Genomic DNA, 24,647 nt, shown 5'->3' on the forward strand with positions numbered 1-24,647 from the left:
ATGACTGGAGGGAAAGAAATGAGAAATAGTAAATGCAGAAAATACAGGACAGTAGCATTTGAGTTGCTCACAATGTCCATGCCAGCTGACAATAAGCAGTATGATGCTGGGTGAGACAATTACCACCTCTAGTTAGGGCTTGCTGCAGACCCCTATGCATCCAACCATTCTTAGGGATATATGACAAGCACCCATTGGTGTTCCAGGAACAGATGAAACTGGAGTTCCCCAAGGCTCCCCCGAAATTACTGGAAGCATTCCTGCAGTCATGTGAGATTGTGCTAAAAAAAGACCTTAAAATGCTGCTGAGGTTTGAACTGCATGGCCATGAGTAAGCTTGTAGGTGTGATTTTGAAGGCAGTGCTAGGATAATTATCAAGGAGAAAGAAGAAATACAATGCTTTGCATTGTGTTGCAGTGTTTTTCTCTCAAGTGGCAATGGATAAGATGAGGAAGGGGATTAGCAGACAATGGGCTTTTGTCTCAGATATCCTGCCCAACCATTCACATGATTCACGCCTGGAACCCATTGCCCAGGGTGCATAAAACTTCTTTGGGGCATCATCCAGCCCTTCTCCCCCACTCCAAATCCCACTTCTTCTCTCACCCAGTCCACAGAGCTCTTTGTCAAGCATTGGGCCTAGAATCTTTTATTTCATTTTGTGCATCGGTAATGACCCAGCAGCAAAAATAGGGCAGGCAATACAGTGTAAGCTACAAAGGCGGACAGGTGGGGCTTGGTGGGTGAAGCTCCCTTGTGGCACTGTGAGAGCACTGAGACGGAAAGGCAGAGAGGCCAAAAGGGCTGTGGCTTCTCTCGCTCTCCCTTGTCATGGCCTGAGATCCAGAATGCAGGCGGGGTTATTCTCTGTTGAATAGAAAAAAGAAAAAAGAATGTATGACTCCAGAACCAAAAGGAATTTCCTAATGCTAGGACAACCATGGAATAACAATGTGAGACAAAGTATGGAGACGTATAAGAATATGAATGTGTGTGTGTGTGTGTGTGTGTGTGTGTGTGTGTGTGTGTGTGTAAAAAATAGCACCCTCAGTTACTAATCAGTTCAACACTTATCCTATATAAGTAGTCCTCAGTTAATGACTGCCCTGTCTAGTGATTGTTCAAACGATGGCACTGAAAAGTAATTTTACCATTGGTCCTCAAACTTGTGGCTGTCATAACATTCCTGCAAATCAATATTTACGAGCTTCATAGCCAAATTCCAATAAGCAAAGTCAATGGAGAAACCAGAAGTAAGCTGCAAGTTGCAGTCACATGACATTGTGCTTAATGATCACAGATAATTTGTTTAACAACCACAGGAGAACTCCTGTGAAATACCCATCCCAATTGCAGTTGTTACTTGAGGACTACTTGTTTAGCACTGGAAATCAGATGCCACTTAGTATAAATCCAGAGTCCCCCCCCAAAAAAGCAATCATCATTTTGGAGATCTAGAAATATTGTTTCTTTGTCTCACCCCAAATGCATGCATATTCAGTCTTCATCAATAAAAAGAGTCTGCAGGTTGAATACTGAGAAAGAAGAGGCTGGGACTGACCACCTGTTCTTATAGATTCTGATATTGTTTTCTTAAAAACATCTTTATCCAAAAAAGTTCCCATGCACTTCCTATGGATTTCCTTCAAATTAATGATATTTTAGGATACTATAGATTTTCATGGCCTTAAGACCTCTAGATCTATCAGGGCTCCAATTCTCAACTGGCCATTGATAGCAGGTATTTCAATAAATCTTTAAAGGACTGTATGGACAAAAACAACTATGGGAGATTTCAATCTTCTTGCTTCCATTTGTCCCTCACAGAAAATGTGTCTGGCCTTTGATTACTCATTAGAAATAAAGGTAAGATAAAACATTAGATTGAAGAATGTTTTGTGGAGCAACTGGTGGCACTTCTTCTTTTCAATTATCTTTCCAAATACTTTTACTAACTATCACAACATGGTTCTCTCAAGAAAATAAGCCACTGAAGTCTTCTCTTGCAGTCTGAAGTGACACAGCCCACTTTATATAAGGTCAGCCATAAAGGAAAATATACTAGATCAATGATCTTAAATGAATATGGTCATCTTCCATATAGCTGAACTCAAGAGACTATCCAACTCTGACTGCATCTCCCCAGCTCCACACTTACACTTTATTGTTCTTATAATCACGCAGGGCATCCCTGGCCACTGTATCCATGAATGATTCATCATCCAAAGTAATACTTCCTGGCACAGTCAAGGAGAAGGGCTCCGAATCAAAGATCTGGACAGTCACTTGAGTGTCAGGAGTTTGGGATGTGTCTTCTGGACTGGAAGATTTCACCTTAAAAGAGGAGGACCAAGCATTAGCAGTGCCTGAACCTATCAAAAAGATAGTTGTTTCTAATGAGACAAAAGAGCTTTGTCTTCCATCAACTACCCACACCAGCCTATGAACACAAAACAGAACAAGTAGAGAGAGAGATAGATCCAATTCCTCTCTTTTTGTTTAAACAGAATTTCTGAGCTTCTTTGGGTAAGTCAGCATTCTTAAAACTATTGAAACAATCTTGCAATCCAAGCTGTCTCTCTCTACACCAATGAAATAGTATATTGAAGCACTATAGAAAGCGTCCTCTCACATTGCATTATGGTGTGATATGCTGGCTTGACAGCCGCGGATAGAAAGAGGGTGGTGAACACAGCACAAAACATCGTGGGCTGTCCCCTGATACCACCAGACGACATTGCTAGGGCCTGCTGCCTTAGAAGAGTGAGGAAAATCCTCAGGGATGATTCACAGTCTGGTCAGCACTCCTTTACTCTCCTACCATTGGGTAGGATATATAGAAGCATAGCTAAACGCACTAACAGGCTGAAGAACAGTCTCTACCCATGGGCTGTCAGACTCCTGAATGGGAAATAACTCCATGCATGATAGACTTGCGGGGCCTGCGCGTTGTGCAATAAGTTCACATGGTGCAATAAGATTGTGTGTTTGTTGTCACTGTGAGTTGTGTTGGGGAGGGTGCACGAAGGGAGGCTCAGCCAATCTCACTGTACACATGTTGTACTTTGACAATAAAGATTGATTTGATTTGATCTGCCCATTTGGTACACCTTGGCCGAGGGTGTATACTGAGAATACCCTCAAGAGTTAGAAGGAAGAATGCTTAGGAGCAAGCTCTCTCAGCAGTAGTTTCCCATTCTGGAATAACCTGTTCCCCATCTCCAACATTAGGATGGCCTCTTCTTCCTCCCTGCTGCCATTTTGCTGCTGAACTCTCTTCTGGCAAACCTTCAGGGTAGAAGAAGCTATCATCTAATGGAAGGCAACTTCTCAGAAGGGGAAAGAGTTGGGGTGATGTATGGATTTCTGATACTAACTTACTGATGTTTTTACAATGCTATTGGAAGCTACCTAGAACTGGCAAATAAGCATCATATCAATGCATGTAATAGCTAATAAAAAAACATGCTTAAACATGCAAGTTGAAAACAGTGGCTACATTCACATGTTAACGCTAGTTAAAATATTTGTAGCTTAGTTTGTGTGCACCCAGCTATTTGCCTTCTTTGTAACTTAATGGACTTCACAAAATCAGTGAAGGGGCTAAGTCAGTGATCAAATTAAGCAAGTGAGACAAATGCAGTCAATAACCTACCATGACAACCTTCAGAAGCTTGTCATTCCGAGTGCGATTGGCTAGCTGAGATACCCAACCAAACTGTTGGTTGAGTTGATCCAGGATGGCTGTGGTATTGAGCATTTCTTCTTGGAAAGCCTTGAGGATTTCATCATATCTTCGGGTAAATCGTTCAGCCAATCGCAGAGCATCATCAAAGCGTTCTTTAATTTTTCTCTGATCTGGATCACTCTGAGAGCAATCTGTATAGATTTGAAGAAGATAGAGAACAAAAGGAGACACCTTGCTACATGGTACTAGAATATTTCCATATCCTAAAAGTGGTACAATCGGTGAAAAGGTTGAAAAGCTTGATATAGGGGGTTTCAAAAATAGTACAGAAGTGGTTTTGCCATTGCCTTCTTCCAGGATGTTTTGTTAACTTCTCACTTTTGGGATCTTCAGGTGATCTACCATTTGAGGGCAAAGAAGGCCTGATCTGGCTTAGCTTAAGGTTGCTCAAGCCTGGTTGGTTATGAGCTTCCCCTGCTGTGACACTTGTAAACACTTCATGAATTCACCATAGTTCCGTTTTCAACAAAAGCTAGAAATCTACTTCATTCATTCATTCATTCAATTTCTATAGCCGCCCATCTCAGTCAATGATTCTGATACTTTGGATATACCGGTATGTTAAAAATGGCATCATCACAACACAAAACCTCTATTCACATTCTATGTTTAACTAAATCAGTTACAGGCAGCTGTATTTACCCAGCCTATTAAATTATGTTCATTTTAAGTCTGGTTAGATTTTATGACATTTAGCACATTATATGAATCCACCTCCATTAGCTCAGTTTATAATTAATGTAGGGTATGAATTAATTCAGTAATTAGAATAAGGGTGTTTCATGAACACAGCCAAAACATCATGTTGGCAAAAGGAAACTAGTTATAAGCAATCCGCATCTAAAAAACTTTTCTTTCAGTAACCCAGAGATGGGTGGGTGGATATCTGCAATGTTTTTGGCAAACCAGCCAATGGTGGGATTCAGCTGGTTTGCACCACTTCGGCAGAACCGGTAGCTAATTGTTTGTTGCCCAGGCCCAGAATGGACTTCCGGAAGCAACATCCACACAGAAAACCGGTTGTTCACATTTCTGAATCCCACCACTGAACCCAGCCAAAATCATATCACTGAAATTTAATCTCCAAATACTGGAGATGCTATTTCCTACCAATTATGAATGAAAAATAATATATATATATGTCATAAGATGTAGCTGCCATCTAGGCAAGCCAAAAGGGCATTGAAAACTACCAAAAATGTTCACAGAAAAATCCCAGCCTTTTTTTGTTTTATATCGACAGTCCTTGTCTTACAACTGCAATTGGGATCAATTTTTCCACTGCTAAGCAAGACAGTTATGCCTAATTTTATTGCCTTCTTGCCCTGGTTAAGAATATCACTACAGTTGGTAAGTGAATCATACAGTTGCTTCCCCCACTTGGCTTTGCTTGTCAGAAGTCGGCTGGGGAGGTCTTAAATGGTGATCAGATGACCCCAGGATGCTGCAACCATGGTCAACACAGGTAGCCTTGACTTACAACCACAGCTGAACCCAAAATTTCTGTTGCTAAGTAAGACATTTGTTAAGTGAGCTTTGCCCCATTTTACAACCTTTTATTGCCAAAGTTCTTAAATGAATCACTGCTCTTGTTACATTAGTAACTTGGTCGATAAGTGAATCTGGCTTCCCCATTGACTTTGCTTGTCAGAAGGTCTCAAAAGATGATCACAAGACTCCAGGACACACTGCAACCGTCATAAGTATGAGTCAGTTGCCAAGTGTCTGAATTTTGATCACATGACCATGGAGATGCTGCAATGGTTGTGTGAAAAACAGTCATAAGTCACTTTTTTTCAGTGCTGTTGTAACTTCGGTCATTGTTGTAAGTCAAGAACTACCTGTACATATTGGTTGCCAAGCACCCAGGTTTTGTGACTGTGGGGATGCTACAAAAGTTATAAGTGTGAGGATCAGTTGTAAGTCACTTTTTTCAGTGTCCAGTATTACATCAAACAACCACTAAACGAATGGGCATGTTAAGGACTACCTGCACAACAGATTGCCTTTAATAAATGATTTCATCAAGCCATAGTTGTCAGCTGCAAAAAGCTTCTGTCTTCCCTTTTACCCTCTTCCACTTACCTACAGCCAGGATTGCCTGGCATTTGTCACATTTTTCCTTCATTTTCAGGCAGCCAGCAGAATTGCGACGAATCTCACGGCACACCATCCGGTTGTCATTGTGACCTGGGGTTGCTAACAGAAAGAATGGTAGCGGACATCACAACAGACCCCAGTTTTGCCAGCTGTATTAAGTCACAAGCCAGCATTGTTAATAAAGCCAAGAATTATTTGAGACCAGAAATCTGGAAGCTGCATCACACCATTCACCTTCAAAAATATACCCTTTGGATACAATTTGGAGTTGACAGAAGACAATCAAAACTGTTCTTGACAGTCTGGGCAGCAAAGCATAGCAGCAACATTAGAGGAACCGTACTTTTCATACTGGAAATTAGAGGGGGCAAATAGGGGAAAGAAAAGCAGAGCCCCTTACTAATCATTACCATCAAATTGCCAAATGAGTTTGTCCCATGACAACTGAGTCTACATCTGCTGGTGAACAGTGGCTTACTATGAATATGAACCAAGCAAGTATTTCTCCAATTCTTGGGAATATGCTAGGTACCAAAAACTAGATCTTCCCTTTTTATGCCCAGTAAAGCTTGTTTTCCTTTGTATAACTAGAGTGAATAGGCAGGCAAATATAGATGTTTAAAAGAGCTCCAGTGGCCAGGCTCTCTCTGCAGCCCAGGATCTCACCTTACCTGTTGGGATTTGATCAAAAGAAAACCCAGAGATTCCTCCTAGACCTGGGTGGTCCCACTCCATGGCTTTCTGAGCTCCCTCAAAGAAATGCTGGCTCATCTCATAGAATGGTTGGAAAATCTGGTAGAAACCTTGATGTGGGCGGTAATTGCTGAAGAACTGAGAGAAAGGGCGCACATTCCTGGCAACACGGGAATGGGTAAATGGGATACGGATGCTGTGGAAGCCATCCTGGAAACCACCGAATGGCCACTGGAAGAAGGGTGAGAATTGTCCATAGGCCTGAGTGCTCTCTTGGAAGATGTCATCCACACCATCTTCCACTAGACCGTAGCGCTCTTCAAGATCATCCAACTTCCGGCCCTGTTCTTCATCTACATCCATCAACGAGTCGATGCGCTCCCCATTTACCCAGATGGAGAATGGAGAAGAGTGGTTCAGGAACTCTTCCAGCTGAAGGAAAAAGTATGAAAGCTGAAGATCACTCCAGTTGGAAGCCTGCTGGCTATTGTAATTAGAAAATAAACAGTTCACTGCCTAGAAAAGGAGTATGGTAAATATTCACTAACCAAGAGAGGCACTACCAGAACTGTCTGTAAAGCTTCCATATGTCATAACGCCATGGCTTAAGCCCAGGGACACCCATGATTTCACTCTATACATTCATTTCCAGAATCAATTTAAGTTTACTTTTAAATTCCAGATCAGCATTCCTTAAGTTGGAGCCCAGATGTACTGGACAAGTTCTATTATCCCCAAGCAGTACAATTACTGGGAGTTATGATATAAACCTCAAACAGGATCAGGTTGGAAAAAGCTTAACTCAAATACTTTAAGAGATCTTTCTTCCCTCCTGTTTCACCCCTGTGCATTCAGATCAACATCTGATGATCTGATCTGTAACCCACTTCCAACACAGGAAAGTGAAGAATAAAGGTTTCTAGCTACTTCAAAATGCGGTTAGGTTCATTTAGGAGAATTTGGAGAGGCAAGAAGATGAGCCTACACTATTATTTGAGAGGGAAACCATTTCTTTTATCTAGAGCAGGGGTATCAAACTGCCGGCCCACAGGCCGGATGCGTCACGCCAAAACTGCGCCTACCCCATTGGTGGCAATGGGAAAAAAATTGCGACATGTCATGACACGTCGTGAGTTTGACACCGTGATCTAGAGGGTTTTTCTTTCTTATACAGCTGGCTGTACAATTGCTTATATGTTTGAGGAGGTGGTTCCAAAGTTTGGATGTTCTGAGATCATTTAAGGCAGGTATTTCATTAAAAATATTGAATTCCAGCTTCTCAAACAGACTTAATCTTTGCCTAATTTGGGGGGGGGGTTGCTCTTGAAGGTGGATCCTTCAATCATGAGAAAATGCACACCTTTCAATGAGGCTCATCCAGATTTTAATTTTGTATCCCATAATACTCAGCCATAAGGCTCAGCCCAGATAATATCTTGAGGGTTTCAAGGTTCACCTGAATCCCCAAACTGCAGTTATCCAGAAGTCCAAGGCTAAGCAAGCAACATCACATGGCTCACTCACCTGCCTGCCAACCAGGCCAGCACCACTATGGCATGTCCGAGTATAGAACTTCATGCAGGTCTGCTTCAGGCATGGCTTGCATTCTTCCCAGAGGGCAAGCATAGTGTCATTGCACACTTCCTGTTCATTCAGTTGTTTCTCCATATCCTTCGCAAGGAGGAGAGCCTCCTGCAGAGGAAACAGGGTTAATAGGACTTTCCTAAAGGGCCAACAATAAAAAAAAGAGGAACTAGAGTTGCAATGGCAGGCAGTGGAAAAGGAAGAAAGACCAAGGCATTAAGAGCAGATGGAAGCAACAGGTGACTTTTCTTCAATTTAACTGCTTAGGTGCAAGACTCAAAGGGTTAGGGGAAAAATCCTAATTCCTTGGAACATTTGCACCCTGCTTTTGGAAACACACTACATAAGAGAAGAGCCAGTAGGCAGCAGAGGGGGATCTTGCATCTACAGGAGAGTATGATGGTGAAAGTAGCTACACTTGGTTACCTTTTTAATGGTCAGCATACCATGTGAACCTGGCCCATTTTGTTAGTTGATATTTCGATGTAATATACAAACCCAGGAAATGGGTTAATTCAAGTTAAAGGTGTCACAACAAGGACAGAACAGCCAATGTATGTTTCATAAAATTATTTTTTTAAAAAAAAACCCTTCCTGCTGTTATTTATACTAAATGCATGAACAAAGGGGAAGAAACTACTTGGTGCACACCCTATTACAGGGTGGGGCTAGCTGCATAGCCTCCCTCCCACTATTTTTCCTTATAAACATGATGCCGCAAGATGGTTATTGAGTCTTCCCAAGTTGGTGCCTGCCAGATAATGCCAGCAACCACAGCTCCAGCTCAAATTGCAATTGTCTCCTGTGAACAGTTGGCTAGAGAAGGCTGAACTAGTCATTTCATAGCAATAGTTCTACTCCACACTGAAAATGTATCCAAAGCTTGTGAGAGTTGTAAGCTAGTAGGTCACGGAGTAGAACTTGAGAATCTAGGTTAGGCTGGGGAGAGAACTCCCTTGCCCCTTTTTGAATGGCAAAGAAATTTCAGACCATCTGAAGGAAACAATCACATCTCAGAAAGCCCTGATGCCAACAGACCTCCTTCCTCTTCTTTGTGTCTTCCAAGCTATTCAAGATCTCCTGGTGGTCATTGCTCGTCTGTTCCATCAATAGCTTCATTTGCCGGACTCCATTGATGGCGTTTTCCAGCTCTCCATCAATGTACCGGCTTCCTTTTTCAGACATTTCTGTGAGAGGAAAAGAAAAAAAATTGGCACCTCAGCATCATTCTGATATGCTATTTCACAGTGCACAATGTTAATAGACAGAAGAAACTTTTCACACACTGTAAAATAAAATAGAAGGCATTTTTTAGAAAGCAAAGACATACCAAGGAAAGTGGTTACTTTACAGCACTTAGTTCCTGAATGATTGGACTTTCAAACTTACCTGTAAGATTTAATGTATGTCATCCAACAATTTTCATATGCAACCTATATGTGATATTCTTATGTTACATTGATAAGACTATTAGCAGACTCCATATTAAAATGTAATGTACACAAGCCAGAGCCATCCATATCTATAAAGAGGCAGAGATATGTTCTGGGGTATTTCTAGACATAGATGAGGGAAGTAAACACATTGTAGAGATACATGGTGCTAAAAGTAATCAATATGGATCTCTCCTATTTTGAGTTTTTGTAAATTAAACATTGCTTTGGGGAACTATATTAAAAGCCCATTCCAGAAATATCATAGCTGGAGTTAGCCTTCCGCAAAGTGGTGCCCTTCAGAACTATTGGCATGGCAAGTCCAGAATCAGCAGCCAGTATGATCAAGAGCTATTGTTCTTCTTTGCCTCACTCCCTTCAGCTCTGCATCGATCAGACAAACACTTGTTACAGTGCCAAGATCAAGAGTTGTCATTGTTCCTTTCTATTCTGCATTGGTCAGGCTGCACCTGGAATATTGGGTCTAGTTCCAGGCAACTCATTTTAGGAGGGGCTCTGACAAACTGGAGTGCAGCCAAAGGACAACAACAATCAAATTAATAAGTCTGGGAAGATTAAATTTGTGAGGTATGGTTGGAGGTGCTGGATATATTTAAGCAAAGCTGTATGAGATATGATAGATGTCCATAAAATATAGTTTCTGCAGCGTTGTTTTTCAACCTTGGTCGTTTTAACATAAGCTTTGCACAACTTTAAGATGTACTTGAACTTCCAGAATTCCCCAGCCAACTATCTCAAAGTTGCCAAGGTTGAGAAACAATGATCTGTAGTATCTTTTATCATGTAAAAGACAGGGAAGAATTCTTCAGATATGTTCCAGAAGATGTGACAAGAACAATAAATTTAAAATATGGAAGCAAATTTCGCATGCGCATCAGGAAAAAAGAATCCTAATGGTAGATATGTTCAACCATGGAAATGACAGCTTCGGGATGTGGTGAATCTCTTTCACTGGTTATTTGAGCAGAACATGCACTGAGCAGAAGACTTCCCACCACAACAGTGCTTAGGAATTAAATCATGCTGTATTATTATTATTAAAGAATGTATTACTTCTATTTTTTTAATTGCCCAACAATAAGAAATAAAAGACAAGTGAACAGCCTTCTGCCATCCAAGAACACCGAGTGAAGCCCAGATCTCCTATACACAATCCTGGCAGAAAATGCAGCATGAAAATGAGAAAAAGGAGAACATTTCAAATTGAGAGTTTACAGAAAAATGGAAGAGGTTTTTGAGGGATCCTTCAGAGTTGGACTAGAGGAGCATCCAATTCTTGGACAATCTTGGCTGACCAGGTTACAAGTGGCATGAGACAGCTTTCTGGTAGAAGCATTAAGCAGTTTCCCAACTAAATGTAGCAGAAGGAGAAAGTAGAAGCATGAAAAAAATAGAAAGGCATAACATGTATTTCCAGTTGCTCATCTGGAAAATGATTAGACTATGTTGATGTATGTTTCTTCCCTTTTTCCTTATTCTTATAGGATATGCGTTACAATGAAAGCATTATTTCTGTGCCTATTTTCTTGAACCCCACTTCAAGGAATACAGAGTCGCTGTATCAGTGAGATGATGGCATAGAAATTTAATAAATAAGAAACAAGAATAGCTTTCCAGCATTATTTCAATTGGATTAAACCAATCCGCTTATAAAGAGAGAGGCCCACAAATACCAAATAATTAAGCAGGGATTTGTTTATGGATTTTCCAAAAGGTTGATAATCCACATCAGCCTTCCTGGTACTGTCAGACTACAACTTCCATCATCCCAGCCAAGGCCACGGAAGATGGACTGTTACATAAGAAATCCATATTTTTTTTAAAAAAGTTCTGGATTTTTATTTCCCACAATATAGCAGTATTTAAACACTGAGCTCAATTAGGGGCTGCCACAAAGAAGGGGGAGTCAAGCTATTCTCCAAAGCACCTGAAGGCAGGACAAGAAGCAATGGGTGGAAACCAATCAAAGAGAGAAGCAACCTAGAACTAAGGAGAGATTTCCTGACAGAACAATTAATCAGTGGAACAACCTGCCTCCAAAAGTGGTGCACACTCCAACACTGGAAGTTTTTAAGAAGAGATTGGAGAATGATTTGTCTGAAATGGTATAGGGTTTCCTGCCTGAGCAGGGGGTTGGACTAGAAAACCTCCAAGGTCCCTTCCAACTCTGTTATTCTGTTATTTTCTCCTAGGTCACAGGTATAGATAGTCCTTGACTTATGACCACAATTGAGCCAAAAATTTCTGTTGCTAAGTGAGACATTTTACCCCACTGTATGACTTTTCTTGCCACAGTTAAGTGAATTGTTGCAGTTGTTAAGTTAGTAACACAATTGAATCTGGCTTCCCCATTGATTTTGTTTGTCTGAAGGTCACAAAAGGTGATCACATGATCCCAGGACACTGCAACCATCATAAATACGAGTCAGTTGCCAACCATCTGAATGTTGATCACATGACCATGGGGATGCTGCAAAGGTTGTGTGAGAAATTGTAATAAGTCACTTTTTTCAGTGCGGTTGTAACTTTGAATGGTCACTAAACGAACTGCGTAAGTCGAGGACCTGTATATTTAAAGATGTAGAAAAATTAGTGTTTTGTCCAAAATTCGTCAAACCATCTAGTCTCTGGTTTGAAAGATGGCTTTATATTTCATTTAGCACCTCCCATTCAAAGTGATGGAATTTTTAACTTTTTTGTCTATAGTAAACATTGGCATGATCTGCAGTAAGGAAGTGGATGTGAGCCAGAAGCATGCAAACCAGTTTTTCTCCCCTCCATACCTCCCCCCATTTTTGCATGGAGCAGAAGTGAGAAAATGTGTGTTCCTCCAGGATACACAACTCAGGATAGGATTATGACTGTTGTTCCTGTTCTGGCATTGCAAGGTTGTCCAAAGTGAATCCCACAGCAGATAATCTTCAAACTGTTTTAAGGGACTGAGCAGGGGTGATGGGGGGGGAGAGTGCTGATATGAAGTGCCCGCAGAAGAGCATATCAGAATATTTAACAGAGTAAGTCAGAGACAGAATAGGCCTTTCTACTCAAGTTTATGTCTCGTCCCCATTACACATATCTCCCTTCAGAGTTGCAAGACATTGTCAGCATATACATTTAATAATTAGTATTATTCAACTGTGGCCACTAGATAGCTCCCAATTTCGGAGAACATGGCCTTAGATATAGACCTAAAATTGCTACTACCTTGGCTGCAGCCATATCCAGCTTTATTTTTTTCTTATAATTCAACGTAATGCATATTACTTTAAAAAAAAAACCAGTCAAAGCCACCTCTGCTTCTTCCATCTGCTTCTCCTAACAATCCTTGGATCTTTCCAAAAGGTATTATATAAGCATTTCCTTGCCTCCCTTTGGGGAAATAGATTTGACTGCAAGCCTCTTGCATAATTTGGCAACACATTCAAAACAAATGACAAGGCAGCTTTAATTTTGTCCAAACTAGCCACAAACTGCTGTGAGTCACGCTTCTGGGAAGTGACTTCATGACCCAAATGGCTGGTTCTGAAATAGTGTCTTTATAAGCACTGCCAGCAATTCTTCTCTTTTTGCCAGTGTAGGCCTCCTCTGGTTCACAAGACAAGATTTTGGCATCTTTTGCAGAAGCAGAAATCATGCACAGTGGACAAAAACCTGGTCCAGCACATCCACTAATTCATCCCTACCCAGGTTTCTCAAAAAAGCCCATAACTGGCTGCAGTTCAAATCCACAAATTCTTTGCTAACCAGGGGGAAAAAGCCATCATTTCTAATTAACAGGCATGTACTCACTCTGAAGCTCATTAGGAGGAATAAGACCATGGCCCCCTTGCGAAGAAACCAAGATTCCCAACAATGAGAGCAACAGAGTGGGAATCATCTTCTCAATAGAAGGAAATACAGGTTCCTGCAAAAAGAAAAACAAAATAAAACAGGAGAGCCATATTAGTCTACTAAATAATTAAGACCAGACAATATATTTCAATGATTTTTCTTTCAATAGTAGGAACTTGCAATGAAATCCTGTATTTCTTCTGGAAAAATTAAAATTAAAAGCTATATAGCATACATAATAGACATAGGATGTTTTATTTGCAACGCTGAGACTTTGGAGCTCCTTGCCAACACAGCTTCTTGTTAATCATAATCAGAGTAGCAACTTTTCATTCCAATGATTGGCTAAAACAGCATGCAGAACCTTAGATCTTCCCAAAGTTTCATCCCTGACTATTAACCACACTGGATGAAACTATCAAGAACTCAGCAATATATTTTGGACCACAGAATCCATACCCCTTCTGGAGAAGTCTTTTAAATTAAATAGAATCTGCTGGTTTCAGTTTGCAACTCTGCCAGAAGGCCTGTTTGAATGTCATTTTGTAATTCAGCTTGCTCTTTGAGAATAATGTTGAATGTATTGAATAGGATTAGTAGTTTTTTTTATCAATAGCTTTATTTTTTGCTTTGAATTCTTAGCAATTAATGGAGCAGAAATAAATAAATGCATGGTGTATTGACTGAGACAATGTTGTTTCTTTACTACTTCATGGGTAAGAATGAAGGCCAGAACAGAAAGAATTGCTCCAATTACTTCCGTAATTCTTTACTTTCCAGCATCAAAGCCAATTTAATATATTTCTGTTCGCCAGACTTCTGGCTGACAAGACAGTCCCTAAAATGAACTGACTACAAGCTCAAGTGAGCCAACTGGCAATACAGTGACCATTTTGGATCAGGATAAACCTATCTTCAGAGTAGCAGGTCAATGTCAGCATAGACAGGATCCAGTAAAATGAAGGTTTCTTAGACTGTGGAGTGTAATCCCCTGGGAGATTCACAAATAAATTTGAGACTTCGACATTTACCCTGTCTGCCTGGCAGTGGGTAGCCTTTCTTGCTTGGCCAACCTGTGCACAGGATCCAAACACCATGCTCCCTTCTAACAGTCTTTGCCCTCTATGCAATGACTGCACATTTCTCCCAAGAACCACCCAACTGGCCCAGCCTGAATTAAGGCATTCTTGGAAAGTGTCACATTCCATCTCTTCCAAAGTGCTTCTTGAAGATCCATCATGCTGGGTCCCAGCACAGACTCTGTGTTTTGTTCCAGGAAGTCCAAATACTGTAATTCTTCTGTTCTTTGAAGAAGACACCTTACAGTGGGAAACTGGTGCTCTTAGACTGCCTGTTACAAATACTGTAGGAGCCAGGGTGATGTCCCCTAGCAAGAAATCCAGACATAGTTCACTTTGGAAGAGGGAAAAACAAAGTGATGCACCTCCATCTTATGAGCATTGCCTACTTTACCTAGAATGATTATAATCACAATTTCTTGGTTTAACTATGTCCTGAAACCTGATGAAATTATGCAGTATTCATAATTCCATGATATGGCATGAAGATGCTGCTGAGAAGTGTTTTGGGGAAGCAGAATACAGAATTCATTTGAGCTCTTCTTTGCAACCACCTGGAAACTATAATCCAATGTGGTTTCTTATCCCATGACTAATTTCGCAGCCTGCTTAGCCAAGGTATTAAATTAATGCATTTTCTGGGCTTACACTATATGCTGAATCATTACCTAACCACATAGTTTGAGTTCACCCAATATGTTATGCCATGCAGGAAAAAAAACAAAGTTAAATTTAACCAAACTTTGAAGTGATGTGCATTCAGCCACTCTAGTACATCTCTATCTTGGTCAAAAGAGGTATATGACACAGCCATTCAGTTTTTAATGTATATAGGAGGGAGGGAAAGATTATTGCTAATAACCATTGTTATGTTTGGTGATCGGTGAGGCATGAGGAGGCAGCAGGTGCAACAACTCTTTATTAAAGGTTTAAACAGAAGCCTGAATAACTGCTGATCCACCCCTATTTATACACTCAGCAACTAGGCAGCAGCCAATAGGATTCAAGTATTAGTTCCCGCTTTAACACAAATTAATTAGCATGTAGACAGAAAGTCTGGCTCTTAACTGACAGAGCCTTATGACCGTTTTTTTCAACATTTCCAAGTAATTCACATCAATACATTACAACCATCATCTCTAATGGTCTGCATTTTCTTGCATTTTCCACAGCTACCATTAAATCTCATGGGATACATAATAAGAACATTCCTCCCACAGACATTTTTCAGATTTGAAAGTACTATAGGCAAACGGAGAGGCTGCAGATTGATGGAAAAATATGAAAGAGAAAACTGAACCCAGAGAGGAGCACTCTCTGCCACCCTGAACAAGAGAGAGCTCAAAGACACCACTGAGAAAAAAATCAAGAGAGATTCTCAAGTACCAGTAGAAGAAATTATCTGTAGCTCAAGGCTGAACTGTGGAATTCTTGGAACTTTCAGGCCTTGGTGATTTGCTTGCAGATGTTTGTTACCCAACCAGGCAAAACATATGCAAACAACCAAGATCAGAGAGCACCAAGGCAGAAAAACAAAAACCACATTTGCAGATGAAGAAAAATAATCCTGAGAAATTGCTAGGCAGACTTCTGTATGATATTGCCTAAGTCAAAGACAAGGAGAGAGCCTGCAAAAAGCAAATCAACTACCAACTTGCCAAGATTCACAAAGACACAGATAGAACAATGCCCACTTTGACTCATCCCAATGTTTGTTTTCCCAGATGGACACATGACACACACAGCAAAGGAGGAGAAACCTAGCCAGCCTTCCCAACTTTAATAGCTGGCTAGATTCCCCAGACAAAAACAGCAAATTGTCCCAATATCTGCTTTCCAGATAACTCCTCTATTGTGCCCAACTAAAGAAAAGTTGCATAAGAGCTACCAATTGTATTCAAAGCTAGCTAGAGGACAGATGGTTCTCATAGAGAACTGCAAAGGGCAGGCCGTAGTGGTGGGAGGTCACCAAAGCAGGCTCTGTGGCCTCAATTTTTCATGGAGGAGCGAAGGGAGGCCCCAGTAAAACACCCACCATTTTTATGATGCTGTCTCCAAGCAAAGCAGGCAAACAACACTCAGCAGAACAGAAATAACAGAGAGGGGTTTTTTTTAACCCTCAGATCTCTTTCCTTAAAAACCTACAAGCTCAATAATGTTAATCGGACACACCTGGTAACAACTCACCCAATATTAATGATAGTTTGCACGGGGTTGAAGAGAGGAGGAGTCTGCCTTATTTTGGGAGACACAGCATATTTTGCTATTATATAAAATTAAATAAAATAATTAGTAGTGGTAAAGGCTTTCCATTAATTTCTGAGTATCAGAATCAATATATGGAATGCAGTGAGTATGAAGTACAGGTAGTCCTCAAGTTATGACCACAATTGAGCTCAAAATTGCTGTTGCTAAGCAAGACAGCTATTAGGTGAATTTTGCTCCATTTTATAACCTTTCTTGCCATGGTTAAGTGAATCACTTCAGCTGTTAAGTTAGTCACATGGTTATTAAGTTAATATCGCTTCCCAATTGACTTTGCTTGTCAGATGGTCACAAAAGGTGATCACATGATGGGATACTGCATAAATACAGTTGCAAACGTCCAGGTTTTGATCATGTGACCACAGGGATGCAGGAAGGGCTGTAAGTGAAAAACAGTCATAAATCACTGTTTTCAGTTCCTTGTAACTTTAAATGGTCACTAAATGAATGGCTGTAAGTCAAGAACTATCTGTACTCTTTGTTTTGATCTTTACTGGGGTTATTTTGATAATTAAACTAGGTTTGTTACACAGAGATTAACTGCAGGCCTGGTTTTTAGACATACTTTTTTTTAAAACATCCATGCAGGTTCAAACTAGTAGCACCCTAACAAACCACAACCACATGCCCCTTCTCCACAACGCAGGTGATGCCTCCTCTGCAGTTCAAAAAAAGCCCCTTTTAAAAATAATTTAGGAATGCCATTATTCCTAACACCTGCTTTTATTTTGCATCTACCTCTCTTCTTTCTCCCTCAGGATTACAGTCTGTAACAGTCTCCTGACAGTAAGTCACACAAAACTTTGAAGACGTAGTTCTAAATTGATATTGTACTGACATAGTTGTACGTTAGAAAATATAAATCTTTACACTTCCCTCCACACTCCCATGACAGAGAATTGGAGAAGAAGAGTTTGACCTTGCTAGTATTCAACTCCCTTTAAAATGATAGGTTACAAGAACTTTAAAAAATAATAATAAAGTAAAAGCTACTGTATTTTTAAAAGGGTGCAATGGGTTGCTTATCAACAGGGACTTCGTAAAAGCTATGGAATCCATTCCAATGGAAGAATCTATTTTTCTGGCCAAATTTCCTACAGCACTTGCCCCCTTTCAAAGCTGCTACTTAAGGGGGAAAGAGTGTGCTTTAATCCTTTCAATAAATTATTTCCTCTTGTAAAAGATCTGGCCGAGCCCTTGGCTACACAGAGCTTAGTGGCGTGGGAAACGAGCAGCAGCAAACAGGACCTTGATCATGCTGCCAATGGGAACAGCCACCACTCAGTGAAAGACACCACAGTGGCTTTGTCCACAGAAGGAGCCTGAGATATGTGGTTAAAGGCTCTCAAGTAGCAGGGTCAAGGCATCTGTTATGCATACAGATGGTCCCAAATTCAATCACTGAATTTAATCTAAAAGGATCAGTTAAGATTTCTCCGCCTGACATTCTAGAGCGCTGTGAACCATCAGCATAGACAATGCTGGTTGACATGAACCAAGGGACTGACCTAGTTGGTTGGTTAGCTTTGCAGACAAGTTTCTCACCGCACAAAACATCCAGCAATATTTGAGAAAAGGCACAAGAGATGGCAGTCATTTCTAAGAATTTTGCATCAGGTGAACCTTTTCCCATGATTCTAGTACTCATTTGCACAAAGGGTCTGGATGGCATTTAGAGAGGTTTGGGGTTAAGATATTAAACATACATACATACACACACACACACACACACACAGAGTGGAGAATTAATGGAAATTAACAGGTTGTATTAAGAGGGCTGCTGTTGCACCACTTGGATTTCAAGGTAAAGCCGTGCTTCAAAATGTGTGTAGGACAACTCCTTAAAATAGTTGCTATTTTCCTGGCTTCAAGGATGCTCCAGGAAAGAGTGGATAGAAGAAAGAGAATAATTTAAAGAGATGCATGGGGGGGGGCAGTATTACTTAGGTAATACTGAGATACTTTGCAAACAAAGAAAGGAGGAAAACTGGTTGTTGCCTAATTTAAATATCACTCCTGATTAGATGAAAGAGAATTTTTTTCTTTCAGGTCCTGCAAAGGATACTACCCTACAGCTGGCTTTGACCCTGGGAATCTTTATCAGCAGAACAACAACATAGAAAGATAAATATTAATTGTATGAGTAAAGCCAGAACCACCGTACATAAAACCACTGTACATAAAAAATAGGATGTCTAACAGGGAAGTTATAAGAACAGATGTTTTTAGTTCTTTCAGAAAAATACCCTCCTGACCACAGAGATCTTCATTGCCATCCTTTTCATTTCCTTTTCTTTCCTGATCACTTAAGCCAGGGGTCTTCAAATTTGGCCCTTTTATGACTTGTAGACCAACTCCCAGAATTCCTCAGCCAGTTTGAAGACCCCTGGCTTAAGCCATCATCTGACTAAACAGAACCTAAAGGCACAGAGAGAAGATTGTGGAAACCAATAAAGCTGGAAATTGGCCTTCAGCCTAGACAAGAAAACAAACATGCAGGGAAATACTGGTACAAGATAAGCTTCTCTGGAGATAAGGTGCCAGACAGAGGAGATTGAAATGGCCCATGGGTATGAAAAGCATCAATAATTCCTGCCTTGAGAAATGGTCACATCCTCCCCCTTCACAGACAGTGTTCTGCAATGTCCATCTTGGTCAAATCACTGAGCCAGTTTTTAATGTGGCGTGCTTGGCTTAGCCTATGAATACAGCCATTGTGAATTGTAAACCATGGCTTATGTGACAGTATTATGTGAATAAAGTTCAAAACAAACAATCCAGCCACATTCACTCACATGATGAAAATTACATTTTTTACATCAAGACACAAATTTATGCAAGAGTGTTATCTCCCCATGGATGTCCATGTACCTGGATTGTTGACCCCGGTATTTCTCCACTCACCAGGATTTTGACTAGAGAGATCCAAAGTAGGTTTTAGTTCTGGATCTGTTTTTTTTTTAACCAAGACATATGTGGACCTCTTCTATAATATTTTTAAAAAATCAATTTGACCTTGAAAAACTACCCTTTAATCTGAAAGCCCTCTTAGACAAGCTGTCAAGCTACATTTGGTTCAGGATGAAACAAAATGCTTTCTGCATATACTCAGAGGTATTCTTTAAATTTTGCAGAGCTGATTCCTGACTCAGGTTAAGACCTATTTTCTCTACATCACAAATCTCTGTTCCTATGTAACTTCTGCTGTTGTGCCAGCTGATGTGGCAAGAAAAGTACAATGACACCAAAGTATTCCTACAGGCTGTTTTCTTTTTAGTAAAAATATAATTGGGTGCCAAATCCTAGAGCTGAGTGGTAACCAGGCATTGTAGAAATCTGTCAATGCCCAATAAAACTGAGGGCAACAAGCAAGCATGCAAGCAGATGTTTACACATAACATGCTTATAACATGTCAGTATTCTGAACATTTGTGACTGAAAAGTAGACAAAATCTAGTCTCATGAATCGAAAGACAACGATGAATGTTACAGTTTCTGCAAACATAAAATAACTACCAAACTCAAAATTGAGACCATTTGCTCAGGTCCAAAGGCAGCCACCTGGAAGCACCTCTTTCCAAGTGTATATTTGTATGAGTCAGTAAATACAGCAATCATCTCACATTCTGTCATGTTCCCGGGATAATGTTCAACATTATTTGCCTCTTGTTTTTTTTTAATATTCTAGCACACTTCTCTGATTTCATCCTATTTCAGAACAAAAACAAAGGTAATTATTAGAGAACGGACAGTTCTAGCCCCATCATTTACATTTAAGGAACAACTTGCCCCAGGGAGCTAAAAATCTGGAAGACTTTTTCCAGTGTCTGAGGGATAAACTTCAAAAGCTGCTCATGAATAACTGGGGCAGAAAGGGGGGAGGGAGAACAGACTGCAAAGCTTATGAGCCTGCCAAATCCAGCAAATCAGGTGATGTTGGGGATCTGCCATGTTTTCAGAACGCTGTGCTTTCCAGTCCCCAAGTGGCAGAAAAAAAAAAATAGATCCTTTAAGATCCTGGGAGATGGTTTCTGGTTAGCATTAATTCCTAATTAAAGTAGCATTAATTCCCAATATTTTCAGGTCTACTATTAAAAGAAAAAGCTAGCATGCACTGCTATAAGCAAAAAGAGGGTTGCGGTGTGGGTGGGAGAAATCTCCGGTCTATTGACTTGGATGCTGCTTCAGTAGAAAAACTGACCAAGACAGAACATGCAGAAAAAGAAAATGACAATAGTTCAGGAACAGCTCAGCAAAGCAAAAAGCAAATGGACAGTGATTAACTCTTTGACTTTGGCTGGGACTGAGTATGACCATGCAAATTTTATCACAGCTCCATTTCCCCAGCATCCAATGTTAGACTTCAAGTTCAAGGTAGCCGGATGTCATTTTGTACTCATATAAGCACCACACTCACCAGAGGCAATAAATCAATACAGTAGCAGAAGGACTACAAAGCCACTGTTAATGCTTACATTAACAGCAAGTGGGGCACGGCAGCAGACCTCTCCTTCTCGAAGCTGTTTGCAATCTCCAGGAGCATCATGCCTCAATTTTAAAATGCACACATTGGACATGGACACCCCTTTCCTCATCTAGGCTGATAGCTTTGCTTGGTTGCTCTTCCTTAATACACTTTGAGTCTTGTGCAATGGGATACACCCATTGTTTAAAACAACATGAATTGAAAGGCACCAAGACCCAACACAGAGCTGGGCTTTCACTGTTAGGCAATATTTCCCATCCCATCGTCTGTTGTATGCTGCTTAGAGACCCATTGGTTGAATGCGTGGCCAGATATATATTTGAAATAAAGGAAATAAAAAGTGTGCCCCACTCATTGAAACTAAGCATCAAATGCGCTACAACTTACCAGGAAACCCCACATACATGAACTGAACTAAATCTCAATAGGAATGAAGTTACAGCCACTGCTGCCAAGCCTGAATTTCCACCCTGTCCTTCAGCTAAGTGGCATCACCAAGCTAACCTGGGCTGATCATCACAAAACTAAGTTGGACTAGACTCACTAAGCACTCAAATGGGACATTCTCAGGAAATCTCAGGATTGCAAGATGGAAGAGATAAAAAAAATAGGGATGAAAGGCTTGGCAAAGCACTGTTATTTTTCACCTTTACGCCGAAATGTTGAGCATTAATTTTGTGGGCAAAGCAGGTGCTCTACTAGGAGCCCTCCTATTCTAAGTTTCTCTCCAACCGGTGCACCTCACGCAACCTGCCCGTCTCCCGTTTTCAGGCACGTACATTACGAACCGGCTACCTCTCCCAATTATTTTTCCCCTACCGTAGCCCAGCGTTCGAGCCAGGTTCCCCGATCCTCTCCGTGTACATCGTTCTTCCCATAGCTCTCCCCAGCGCTGTCGAGAGATGCCCATTTCTGGCCGCATTGCTACCGTTCTCAAGTTACATTTGCACCCGCCCGAAGGAAGAGAGCGACGCTTTTCTCCATCCTCCAAAGGAAGGGAGACAAACCCGCATCGCCACCAAGTCACCCTTCCTCCGGGCGAAGTTATCTCCGGTCCCCACCGTCGAGACTGTTCCAACCTGAAGCAGAGAGTCGGAGAGCTGCGTCACTCTCGCCGTTTGGACCCTCTACTTTTACGCCCCGGCAGCAGCTTGCCTTTCAAACCCCCGATATCGAACGGAAGAGGGGATTTACTTTCCCAAACTGGATCCTCTCGCCCACCTTGGCATTTAGATATTTCAACCAGGCGGTGGGCAGTTTCCCTAAACTAAAGGATGGGACGGGAAGTCCTACCGCTCCTGCAGCCGGTGCGATGGTACCTACTCAGCCTGGGCAAACTACCCACCGACGACCCCGGCGTTCAGATTACGCCCAGCTCCCCACCTTGACTCTGCCGCAGCTCGCCCTGGACAGGCTATGGCGCGCTGGCCGCCAAGGTCTTATATAGGCCACCGGCCCCTCCCACCGGTCCTGAGCTCATCCCCGGCAGACATCATCCCACTCCCACCTCCGCGTCCCCTCCCCGCGACCGGACCAGGAAACCCGCCGCAAAGGCGTATCGCGCAGAGTCGCCGCCAAGCGACGCCCGCGCTCCACCGCTGCGGAAAAAGAAGCGCCGCGTTTCCCGCCAATGCAGGCAGCCCGGGTCCTGCGAGAGGCCGAGCGGGAACGAAGCAGCCCGCTGGTCTAAGCTGCAGAAAAGCCTCGAGCGCTTTTGGCGCACGGTGTCTTGTTGCGAAAAGCTTAGCCCCGGGCCTGGCAATTCCCCGGTTGGCAAAGCAGGTAAAGCTGCCTGCTGCAGGTTTTTCCTTGCTTTTAACGAACGCACGTGGCAGGGGATCCGCTGAGGCTCCTGGATCAGAATGTTGAAGTAGAACTGATCGACTATGCAGCCGTGGATAAACACGGGCGACTACCAGCACTGCAGTCGTGCAGTTCAGTCTTTTCCCCAACCAGAGCCTGGTTTCCCAGGCATGTAAGAAAAAGGGGGTTGCTGTTGGTGGTGGTTTTGCAGAGGGAAAGCAGTGGCTAGGAGGACAAAGCATCTCTCCGGCTTACCAGTTCTGCCTTGGACACCCCCAGACACTTATTTACAAAAGCCAGCAGATGAAATCTTGAGAAGGGTTTGCTTGCTAGTAAGTCATTTCACCTTTGGCTCTTTAAAAATGAAACTATTGGATGGCAACAAAGTGTGCTGATATGGTGCAAAAGCTGCATGGAATCCAGTCCATATGGTGGACACGCAGGATTAACCCAATCCAAAAAAAACCTCCCCAACTTTTGCAGAATCAACAAAACCCACTATGGTACTTGTTGATTCAGCACTAAAAATTGCTAGAGAAGGAACCTGGAAGTTGAGTCATGGTAACTGGACTTTTCTTTTTTGGTTTGAAACATTTTGTTGCTTATCCAAGTAGCTTCTTCAGTCTGAGAAGGAAATGACATCTATCCATTATGATTGCCAGAATGATACCAAGATTGGCATGCAACATTTTTTAAGGAGGGGAAAAGAAAATAAAAATCTCTGTACAGTTGTGATGTCTTGCCAAATCACCAGATCTGTTTGCCCTCAGAGTGGATGTGTGTTGGTGTGTGTGTGTACGAGCTCATACACTGGCAACTTCAAATCAGTGTTGACTCGTGATGATTGCCTGGACTAATCAAAACTAGAACTCAGTCTTACACTTTTCTTGCTGTGCTGCAGAGTTTAGGACTTAACATATCAGGTGACACCTTTCTAAACAGCCATAAGAAGCTAGCTACAAACACATCTCTGAGTGCTTTCTAGAGTCAACGGAAATCACAATTTGATGTGAGAAGTTAGTTAATCCAAAGAAATGGTCTTGTATATTGAGTGTTCTTATATAAGGTTTTGAACCATAAAAATGGATGCTCCTAAATTAAACATAAGATTCCTCCTAGATCTCATTAAGAGCCTGTCTAATCCAATATTCATTGCAACACCATGGCCAGCTGGATGCATTCAGAAGCTTACAAACATGGAGAGATAGGCCTTCTGCTCCCTATCAGTAGGTATTCAAGGGATGTGTAATGGTCTGTGAGAATGTCCTTGAGAAACAGGAGGAGGAGCAGTCTAGGCAATGGTCAGATATCAAAGCATTAACGGGCTAGATTCCTTATCTCCACCTCCATATATTCTGTCTACAGCTGGGTTAGTTGAACAAAAAAGTTACACTGTTCAAAAGACAGTCCCAGAAATAAGAAACTGCTGGAACAGAGTGTTCTAGTTGAGGTATCTTGGACATTGTTGTGTGCAGATTTAGCTGAATGAAGCACACAATCCTTAATCTAATGGAGAGGTTATCTCAGAAAGTGAATAGTAGTCTGTTTGATATTGATGATGTGCCATCAACTTAGTGTCAATTCTTAGTGATTACATAGATAA

The 24,647-nt window shown here is 41.5% G+C and overlaps 1 protein-coding gene across 6 annotated transcripts; it reads right to left on the reverse strand.

Annotated features, from left to right (window-relative positions):
• Nucleotides 1-627: 627 nt before the first annotated feature.
• On the reverse strand, nucleotides 628-22,716 carry CLU (clusterin). Of its 6 annotated transcripts, none has more exons than XM_039346027.1 (9): nucleotides 22,587-22,716; nucleotides 13,370-13,484; nucleotides 9,165-9,313; nucleotides 8,067-8,234; nucleotides 6,521-6,974; nucleotides 5,835-5,948; nucleotides 3,657-3,880; nucleotides 2,160-2,335; nucleotides 628-868 (listed from the first exon to the last, which is right to left on the reverse strand). In XM_039346027.1, the coding sequence occupies exons 2-9, from the start codon at nucleotides 13,455-13,457 to the stop codon at nucleotides 862-864; spliced, it is 1,380 nt and encodes a 459-aa protein (XP_039201961.1). In that variant the 5' UTR covers nucleotides 13,458-13,484; nucleotides 22,587-22,716; the 3' UTR covers nucleotides 628-861. The 6 variants fall into 6 exon arrangements, with proteins under 6 accessions (XP_039201961.1, XP_039201959.1, XP_039201960.1 ...); XM_039346025.1 differs by having other exon boundaries at nucleotides 22,565-22,684; XM_039346026.1 differs by having other exon boundaries at nucleotides 22,625-22,671.
• Nucleotides 22,717-24,647: the final 1,931 nt, after the last annotated feature.

This window comes from Crotalus tigris, unplaced genomic scaffold (genome assembly GCF_016545835.1).
Source record: "Crotalus tigris isolate CLP2741 ecotype Arizona unplaced genomic scaffold, ASM1654583v1 scf7180000017987.690289119674:8195010, whole genome shotgun sequence".
Taxonomy (NCBI): Eukaryota; Metazoa; Chordata; class Lepidosauria; order Squamata; family Viperidae; genus Crotalus; species Crotalus tigris.